This window comes from Juglans microcarpa x Juglans regia, chromosome 5D (assembly GCF_004785595.1).
Source record: "Juglans microcarpa x Juglans regia isolate MS1-56 chromosome 5D, Jm3101_v1.0, whole genome shotgun sequence".
Lineage (NCBI taxonomy): Eukaryota > Viridiplantae > Streptophyta > Magnoliopsida > Fagales > Juglandaceae > Juglans > Juglans microcarpa x Juglans regia.
The window spans coordinates 11,779,211-11,789,765 of NC_054602.1; the positions used below are offsets into that span (position 1 = coordinate 11,779,211).

A 10,555-nucleotide genomic window follows, 5' to 3' on the forward strand; every position below is an offset into this window, starting at 1 on the left:
AAACTGATCAAATTATTAACGTACGTACAAAAGATAAATATATTTGCAAGGCTGTTTATTGATAGTGTATCAAATGCATGCAGCATGCAGCAGTACCATTGAATCGCTGATATGAAAATTTGTAACGCGCGTGATCGACTTGCATAAAAATATTGGGGTTTTTCGGTATTTTTGCTATGAATATATATATATATATATATATATATATAACAAATCCAAATTTAAATGGTGTGTTAACTTTCTGAATTTTTTTAAATGGATAAAAGGTCATAAAAATTGTTTTTTATTCAAACAAAAGTTTAAAGATTAATTTTATCAAAATTCACACCATATATGCATTTTATCTGTCCAAGCATTATTTTCCTATTCATGCAAATATACATATATGTACATGCATATACATACATACATACATACATACATACATATATATACATACAGACATATATATATATATATATATATATATTACTTCTCTGATAATTAATACGTGTAAGTATTTGTTGACTTCATATTGTATATTACAAGCATGTATATAAAAGATAAAAGCCTATAAAATGCCATTAATTAATCAATTTAGAGGATGGTTGAAGATTAAAGGAAAAGAACAGTTAGCTAGAAACCTTGTAGAGAGAAAGACAGCTCTTCATGCAATTAACAGTCTAAAGCGTTTACACTAACCATTGAAAGATAATAACAATAAACTAAGAGACAAGTAAAAAAAGCAAACAAGACAGAAACTACAACGTTAAGTAAAAAGCAAGCAACTGTTTTTCTGAAAATCTAGCTACTTCGATCTCTCCATCTTCATATTAATTATTCGATCGGGAAATTTTTTTTTTTCTCTCTTCTCTGGTATTTTAAATTTCGCCGGAGTACTTTCTAGTTGCTTGAAGCCGGATTTGTCCATTAAACCACTGAATAAACTCTTCAACTCTTCTGTTCAGTTCCTCATCGGACATGGTTGAAAACTGATCATTTTCTTCGAGGTTTGGTTCACGTTTGGCAGTCTCTGTACTGTTCCTTCGAATTTCGTTCTTGCTTTCGTCAATCACTACCCGTCTCGCTTTCTCGGACTTAACTCGACGATAGGACGTTCTTGAATGAATCTTGTGATCAGCTTTCGGAGTAAGGACCTCATGCGGCCTCTTTTCTTGCCAATCTTCATCATGATGAACATGATCATGCTTTTCCGAATGATCTGTATTGGTCACAACCTCATGCGGAATATTACTTTCTGGGAACGAATCGCTTTCCTGAGTTATTATTTTCTTTTCATGCCAAACGACAACCTCTTTCGATCTGATCTCGGGACGATTGGTTTCTTTATCAACAACTTCCGGGTACTGTGAAACCAAGGATGAAACACTAGTTTTCACTTTGCTAGGCATATTCATGTACTCGTCCGCGTAAAGACCTTGTTCCTCTTTGGATGAAGAGAAAGCACCATAGTCAGCAGCAATGATGAGGATGAGAGTGTTGGTAATGAAGAACCAAAACTTGGTGGTGTTGAAGAGAGTGGAAGGAGACAAATTGAAGATATAAAATACAGAAATGTAAACAAAAGTGGAGAGAAGAAAGGCAAAGAATGACATTCCCTTGGCCTTTTGGGGATATAATCCTTTGGATGAGTTACAGAATGAATGATCTCCCGCTACATTTGGTGCTGGTTTGGTCATGTTTAAGGAAATAAGGAAAAGCGTTGAAGTTGATGAGAGGATCGAGTACTTGTGGGGGCCGGGTAGTGGGGCTTTGTAGCTCTTGCAGATCTTTTTAAAAGGTATAGGAGTTCCGCATGACGAAGAGGGCTTATATAATCAAAAGGCTAATAATTGAACTAGACAAATTGCAATTTCCCCCCAAGCTTCTTATTTATTCTTAATTAATTAACACTATGTACCATTTACCAAACATTTTGATCTTGTATTTTGGCCCTTTGGGTGTACATGATTATATTTGAAAGAATAATTTTCTTTAAAAGTCTTTACATACACTATACACTATCCATGTATCATAATTTAATTTGAAAAATAAATTTTAAAATTTGAATCTTATAAATTAAATAAAAAAGTCTACTTATCATCTATACACAACATATCAATATGTGATTTATCATTTTTATCCTTCTATATATTTGAACGCACACATATTGATGTGTAAATTATATACATGTTTAAATAGAAATACAAAAGTGACAAAATCATAATTAGCATTTCTCAAATCAAATTATATCAAATTAAATAATACTACTTTTTATCACCAATATTTAATATGGGTATTGGCAGAAGAATAATGGATTTGGCTGCTCCCTGAAGTTCTCAAGAATGACGTTGTAGCTTCTAAGGAATTGCATGGAAGATAACTGGAAGGAGCCAAAATAATAGTAGCTCCTGAAATACTTCTCAGAGCAAGAGAGAATGCCCGGTGTCTTAATTTGACAGCTACATGAGCTAAATTTATTTATTTATTTTCTGTCAGTCAAATGTCAAATGCCACCAAGCCATCACAAAATAGTTCGACATCACAATGACAAGTGTCAGATCCGAGTTTGATCAAACATTGCGTGCTGTCATGCATCCAGGTAATTAAGTCACTCAATTCAATTTTTTTTTTCCCTAATTATGGACCACAATAGATCGTATTGTTCTTCCCACATGTAGATTCACAGATTAATTAAACTCCTAATTACACCCACAGGAATACAGATGGTGTACTGTCGTTTTAACTTCTAAAACATGATCAAGTGACTCCACCATGTTAAATGCATTTATTTTTTGATTAAATATCAAGAGATGCCCTCTCAATATTGCTAATTAATTTGTAATACAATCACCATCCCATTCAATTGAAGGCTCAAGATCATAACAATAATATGCATTATAAGAAAAACATTTATATATTATATGTGGTCAATAATTAGTTGCGATAAAATTTTTTTTTTAATCAAAATGAGTCTATTTTCATCATAAACAATAATTTTCGTCGTAAATAATTCGTCACAAATAATTATTTTTCTTATAACACTTACTTAGTATTGCTCCATTTGGTATCTGTCATCAAGCTTTCTCAAATATGAATTTGAATTTTTTTTCATATTAATACAAATAAAACATGTATTAATTCATGTGTTAATAAAGAGAATTGTACATAAATCTTTTCAAATATAAAACTAGAGGGTTGTATTCCTTAATCTTAGGCAAATAATGGTGGGTTGGGACCAGCTCATTATTTATTCCTTAATTAATTCTTTGTCTCAAACGTGGATTAATAATATATATAGACTGCAGGGACCCCACATATTGTAGTTTATCATCGAATCTCTTGTGTGTAGTTCTGCCACGTGTAAGGCGGATCAAATTAGATGGTGACAAGATTAGATTTTATTATATAATAATTGATCAAGATTGTGATTAATTAATATATAATTACAATATTAATAATAAAGTATATGATGGTATATATATAATATTGGGTAATCATCGAACAAAGACCTTGTATTGTTTTTGCTTGCTTTTGCTTCAATTTCACTTTCTTAAATTTCTTTTGGGTATATATGTCAGAAAATCTTGCCTTGTTCATGATATCGTGATTTGCTCTTATAATTTTCTATCAGCTTAGGGAACAAAAATTCATGGGTTTGGACAAAGAGACCTTGATGTGGTACATCCTCATTGGTCTCGGCCGGCCTCTACTCTCTCTTTCTTTCATGATTCAATCGTGAATTGCCAAATACATTTATTAAACCATCAATCACATTTACGCAATATATAGGGTTTTGCAGTAACGAGAGGAACACTCCAAAGACAGCGGGGATGAGGGCATGTTTCGTGTGTTTGCTTAAAATATACATAGCTCTGATCAAGGAATGACACCATGATTTATGGTACACCCTTTTGGAAGATCAATGATTTTGGTTCAATCATTATCATTTAAGAAATACTGTTATTCATTCTAGATTCTATGATTTTTAATCGTTGCAGTTATTCATTTGACACGTTAGTAAATGTGATTGAAGATAATAAAATTTAAGATTAAAAATAGTATTGCTCTTATATTTTTATTAACATTAACGATACTTAGACTGTCTCATTTATTTTTGCAGATGAGATAAAAGTTGAAAATTGAATAAAATATTGTTTATTTTTTTAATATTATTTTTGTTTGGAGATTTGAAAAACTTGAATTGTTTATTTTATTTTATGTAGAAATTTAAAAAAATTGTAATGATTAAACGAGCTCAAAATTTTTGTAAAAGTGAAGGAGGCCTTAATGAACTCACGGAGTTTAAATACAGGATTAGTGATGGATGTTTTAACCTATTATTCTATTAGCCCGTGTATATCAACTTGTGTTATTTTTGTCCTTGTCATAAACCAAGTCGGTAATATCGTATGAGTCATGCTTCTCATGCACACTTGAGGAAATTAAATAGCTAGCAATAAACTACAAAAATAACTCGCGCGTATGAAAATTTGAGTTATGGGTTATATTCACTGTTTAAATTAAGGTTGTATTAATATATATAGAACAACTCATAGGCTCATAGCAATTATAAAGATATAATAAATATAAATTTGAAAAATACAATAGAGTCGGCAGATGTTTGTTTTGGTTTGGCATTTTGATTTGTTAGCGACGATGTTTCTACTTGTAATTTTGGTATGCCAACATTTCATTTGTCGTAGGATTCATTATTGTTAAAAAAAAAAAAGTCAAAACATCATTAATTTTTCATCATTGTAAGATCAACTTAAGTGGTACATTGGATACATAATAATAAAAAAAAAAAAAACTAGACTTAAGATTAGATTTTTCTTTTTTTTTAGACATCCAAAACGACCAAAAATCTATACAGACAAGTTCAATTCAATTTGCAACCATTCAATCGGTTTATTTGGATTAGAGCTTTACAGGAATTGATGGGACCGATCGACGAAGTCTAGAACCGACCGAAACCGATGGAGAACCGGTCGGCTGGCGGTAGAAAATACATGAAATTGATGTCGGCTAGTTCGGTCCTGATTTGAACTAGGTTCAAATCGCCAAACCAGCCAATATAATATATATTATATTATATATTTTAGATAAAATGATGCCGTTTTACTTAAATGATTTAAACTGCATTGTTTTACATGTAACATTTAGAAAAAAAAAATTAAAGTGAAATGACACCAACAAACGGCATCGTTTGGATTTACGATTTAATAATTCCACGCCCCCTCCACTCCACTCCCTTTTCTTCTCCCGATTCTCTCTCTCTCTCTCTCTCTCTCTCTCTCTCTCTCTCTGTGTTTGAAGAAAGATGGAGCTCTCTTGGCTCTCAGACTCTCAGACCTCTCTCGACTCTCCCTTCCGTAGCCAGTGGAACCTAGTCCTTTACAAACACTATCACCACTGCTTATGGAGTTTGTAGTTGATTTTTTGTGAATTTATGATTTTGTTGTGAATATGGAGTTGATTTGTTGTAAACTTGTATATGTGATGTGAATTTGGGGATAGGCTTCTTAAAAGATGACAACATCCTATTGAATATGAGGATATCCCATATGTGTCCAGTCATGGATGTAAGTTTCTCTTGATGAATGAATGAATAATGATATTTCTCTTAAAAAAAAATCCTATTGAATATGGTCACGTCACGGGATTGTCCATATTAATTAAGATCAGACACCTATATATATATATACACACTAATAGCAATGAAATGTCAAAGGGACGTTTGCCTAATGGAGAGAGAACCATATTAATCAGCATATTTCTTTTTCTTCTGCAAAATTAATTGATAATATATTAAAATTCTTATGGCGTTGTTAGTTTAGCTGGTCTATATCTGCACGAAGTTCGATTATCCATTCTTTTTCTGTGATTTCTTTGGCAATATTTTCCAAGAATGACAAATGCTCCTGTAAAAAAAATAAAAAACTTATTATAAAAATTGTGTTTTGATTTATAATTGTATTGTTTCAATTGAAAGAGTTAAAAAAATGTAATATTATATTACCTTACCAGTATGATTTATAAAATGAATTGCTGAATAACCCAACATTTTTTCTGCAATTTCATCAAACACTACCGCAGCTAGTTGTCCTTTACCATCATCAACTTCAACATATGCTCGACAACTATTATCAACAAAAATATAGTTATCTGTTGGAATGTATAGAAAAGATATGTTAAATTTTTTAAGTGAGTGATATAAACTGAAAGTTTAAAAAAAAAAAAAGTACATACTATGGTTGTGCAATACTCATATGTTTACAATGGTAACATGAAAACTTTTCATTGTAATTATAGCATGTTCCTTTGTTACATCCGATGCAAGACATATAAAAGAAGATTTGCTGGAGATCAAGTATATTTATCTTGCCTTTCACCCAAAATTTTGGTTTCTATATGATATTTATAACATGTATTAAAATGATTGTGTTGTAATAATCAATCATTAGAAAAGTATTGTTAAGAATATAATTTTACTATTGTAGGTTGTGAAGCATTGAGTAGTTCTACAACATCAGAAATGTTTGTTATTTTTCGGACAACATGAGCAGTGGCGAGTGTGTGTGTGTTGGGTCCGTTGATTTTATAATCACATCTTCAAGTAAGAAATCATAGAGTGTTGCCCTGCAAAAATTTAAAAGAAATTAAAAACAAATAATAACTTTTGAAAATGTAACAATTATATGTTGAAAACAAAAATTAATAAAAGTTTGTTTTAAAATTAAATGAAAACAAGAAAACATGTATTACCATTCTTGCAACAATGTTGTACTAAGAATTGTAAGATTTATTGTAAACATACTTGTTGGTTGAGATGACAAAGAGAGTTCTAAGCTAAAACGATATGTTAGATATGGTATGAACATATTATACAAAACAAAAATATGGAATTCTGAATTTTTCAATAATACCATTATAAGAAGTGACTTTTAATCGCCTGACAAAAATGATTGGTTTAGTTCTAATAATTTTTTAAATTTATTGACATTCAGCATCAACAAACCCACCCCACAAAGTCAAACACACAGGATTTAAGCTACAAAATCGAAACAAGAGTAAACAATAATTTGATGTCAATAGATGTAATTAGAAAAAAATTATTATTGAAATGCAATAAAATAAATACATAATTTAAAGAATATGTTTACCTTTGATCAATAAAATATATTTCTTGCAAGACTTTAGAACCATAAGCTGTCTTCACTTCTATAGTTGGCTTAATGTATAATGCAATTGCCAACAAATCTAATAAATCATGATTTTAGTTTGTCAAAAAATATAGTTATGAAATGATTTAAAAATTTTGAATAAATATTTACTTATTTCTGCAATGGAATCTTTATAGTTATGAAGTTTACTAAATGGAACGATACCATAAACTGGTGGCTACAATGCTTCTTCATCATCTGCAATTTCTTCAATCATTGTCCTTGAATTTAAGATCCATTGATACTGATGAGTTTTAGTTTTATATTTAGGATCCAACGGCTTCACGTAAGCATTACTGATATAGTAGGATTGGAATACATGCAAAGTGTCATCACGTGAATCAATATCTTTGTCAAACATGGTAGCTTATAGTCGATTGCCCTGCAAAATATTAAAATAATATATTTCTAGTAAAAATTAATATATGCTTATCATTATTAAGAAAAGATTTATATCATTAAATATATAGGTATAATTTTTTGTAATTTACAAAATAACAAGTATTATACCTCAACATCAATTAAGATTAAGTGTTGATAATTCAATGGCAAATACTGAGCTGTACATTTTGGAGAATTTTCTACTACAAGCATTTTAATTTTTCAATTTCTTGTGCTTGGTGTGATATCTCTGATAGATGTATAAAGCTTTCACATCTTAAACACTGCATATGTAAAAAAGGAAAAAAAATGCATTAACATTTAAACTCGAAGCTTTATAAAATAATAACAATATGAATCTAAATTATCGAATCACTTTACTTGTATAATACTAGGATGAAAATAGCAAACTTAATAATTCTCTATAGACAATATTTTTTGTGTAATTTTGTTGAGATCTATAGATTGATGTTGGCCTTATCAGAATTTTTACTGAAGAGGTTGTCTTAGCTCTTGATAATGCTATATATAATTGTCCATGAGAGAATATTATAGGTCGTGGCAGATATATCCCTACGAAATCCAATGTTTGGCCCTGTGCTTTGTTGATTGTCATTGCAAAACTTAATCTGATAGAAAATTGAGTTCCCTTGAATGGAAAACCATTGTTTTCATTAGCATTTGACAAGAATGAGATTTTTGGTATAAAAACTATTTTACCACTATGATGACCAATTACGATTTCTGCATCAATGACGTTACGTTCAAAGTTGCGACATATCAGACGAGTTTCATTGCATAAGCCTTCTGAAGAATTAATGTTTCTAAACAACATGATTAGACAATCTTTTTTAAGTAGCAATTCATGAGGTGGAACCCCATTTGGTGTTAAAGTATTCAAAAAATCTTCCATAATGCTCTGTTCAGATTTATCAATTGCTTCATCGAAGCTATAATATTGTTTTAGTTCGCCTAGAAAAATTTGTATAAGTGTAGCATTTATTTCATCAATAGAGGTATTTTTTGGAGTCAATATAGCACGGTTCAATATTTCAGACAAATTTTCTAAGTAATCATGAATATTACAAGAAACAATATCTATCAATTTTTGCAAAGTATCAGCATCACTTTCATAATGGATAAGCATGTCATAAGGATTTCTCGTCTCTTCTTCAATTGTGATTGGAGATATTTCATTGCCTAATTAAAATAAGTAATTTGAAAAATTTGGATCTAATATTACTCGCATGTTTTAAGTTAATGAAATTTTGGTCAAAACAGGTTTTAAGTTAAAGAGGAGAGTAAGCTTGTATTAATTTGTTCTTGTCTTGTACTTTATGAACGACAGGTAAGATTTGTCGAAAATCTCTACAAAAAACGACGACGTTGCCACCAAATAATAATTCTGAATCATTAATGTCTCGAAGCATTATGTCCAATACTTCTATAGATTGTTTTTTTTTACATAGAGGCTTCATCCTCTATAATTAACTTTACAACACGCAACAATCTTGCAAGTCCACTTTGTTTACTAACATTGCAAGTATTTTTTTGTCAAAACTTGACGGAATCTTGAATTGTGAATGTGTTGTTTGACCTCCAGGTAAAATAAATGTAGCAATACCAGATGATGTAGTTGCAATCGCTATTAACTATTTAGACCTTAATGTAGTAAGAAACGCTTTATATAGAAATGTTTTTCTTGTTCCACTAGGACTATCAATAAAGAAAGAACTTGTCTAATTTGATAAAACCTTTTGTAAAATTGAATCATAAGCATGTTGTTGTTCATTATTGAGAATTGTTGATGCTATAAGGTCTTCTTTTGAAATTATGATTGCTAATTCATCATTAATCTCTCTAGATTGAAGTTCGTTTTCATCAAAAGAAATATCATGATCTAAAAGATGAAACATGTTTATATCTTTTCCCATTGACTCAAGTGTAGAAGAAATATGTCGTAAAACTTCTTTTCTGATATTCACAGAATTACTCTCAACTCTTTTATAAAGTCAGCTAACATACTTTTTTCAAATTGCTCCCATAGTTCTCTTGGATTTGTAGGATTACAATAAGCCAAGATTGTAGCAGATAGTCTCCTCAAACTGTATGACATTTGATATAGTGATGCTTCACGTAAACAATCTTCTAAGGATGTATCTGACTCTAATAATACATGCAATATAACTGCTTCTTGAAATATTGGAGCAGTAATACCATTAATTTTTTTGAAGTGGCTAAAAGATAGTGGACCTCTTATATGGCTCAATAATATCCGTAGATAATACTTTTCAACTTCAAATGGATTCGCTTCAACAATTATGTCAATAACTGTTTGTTTCTTTCGAGGGGTTCAAGTATGTTAATTGCTCCAAACAAAAAATTCAGTAAATGCTTTATACAACAACATTCGCGAGTTTTCATTTACACGATTTGTTGTAAAAAATTTTGTTAACATCGATTTTGCATAAAAATCAGAGTTAACAATATTGTTCAATCTGTGATTTGCTGGAAAAATTACCGGATGTTGATTTTCAAGATGTAAGTGTAAGCTATACACTGCTGCATGCATTTCATTTACAATAAAGTCAAAAATTCTCCACATAACTTTAGGTGGAGTAATCCATTGACCTGATTGAAATAATTGAATTTCATAAACAGGTTGATTGTTTTGTTCAAAAATCACATTAAAAGCAACACGATCATGACATTTGATAGTAATTTCATCATCACGACGCCTATATTGTGGAAAACAATAATTTCCAATAGTTGTATTAGGTGCGAAGTTTTTTGGATAATAACTTTTGCAAGCACCATTTGATTTCATACAGATATTCATCGGATTTAATATTCTACAGGGGCCATCCATCATATGTTTGACAACAGCTTTATAAAGATGCGAATTATCATTTTTATTAGGTATTTCTGCCAATACAATTTTATCAAAAAATTCTGGAGTATAAATCTTC

General features: G+C 30.4%; 1 protein-coding gene across 1 annotated transcript; it reads right to left on the reverse strand.

Moving 5' to 3' along the window:
* Positions 1–860: 860 nt before the first annotated feature.
* Positions 861–1,679, reverse strand: LOC121265678. Its single transcript, XM_041169365.1, has one exon. The coding sequence runs from the start codon at positions 1,677–1,679 to the stop codon at positions 861–863; it is 819 nt and encodes a 272-aa protein (XP_041025299.1).
* Between the last annotated feature and the right edge of the window lie 8,876 nt (positions 1,680–10,555).

Bases quoted from the DNA above. Each gene is read 5' to 3' on its own strand.
- LOC121265678 (XM_041169365.1), bottom strand. From the start codon at position 1,679: ATGACCAAACCAGCACCAAATGTAGCGGGAGATCATTCATTCTGTAAC.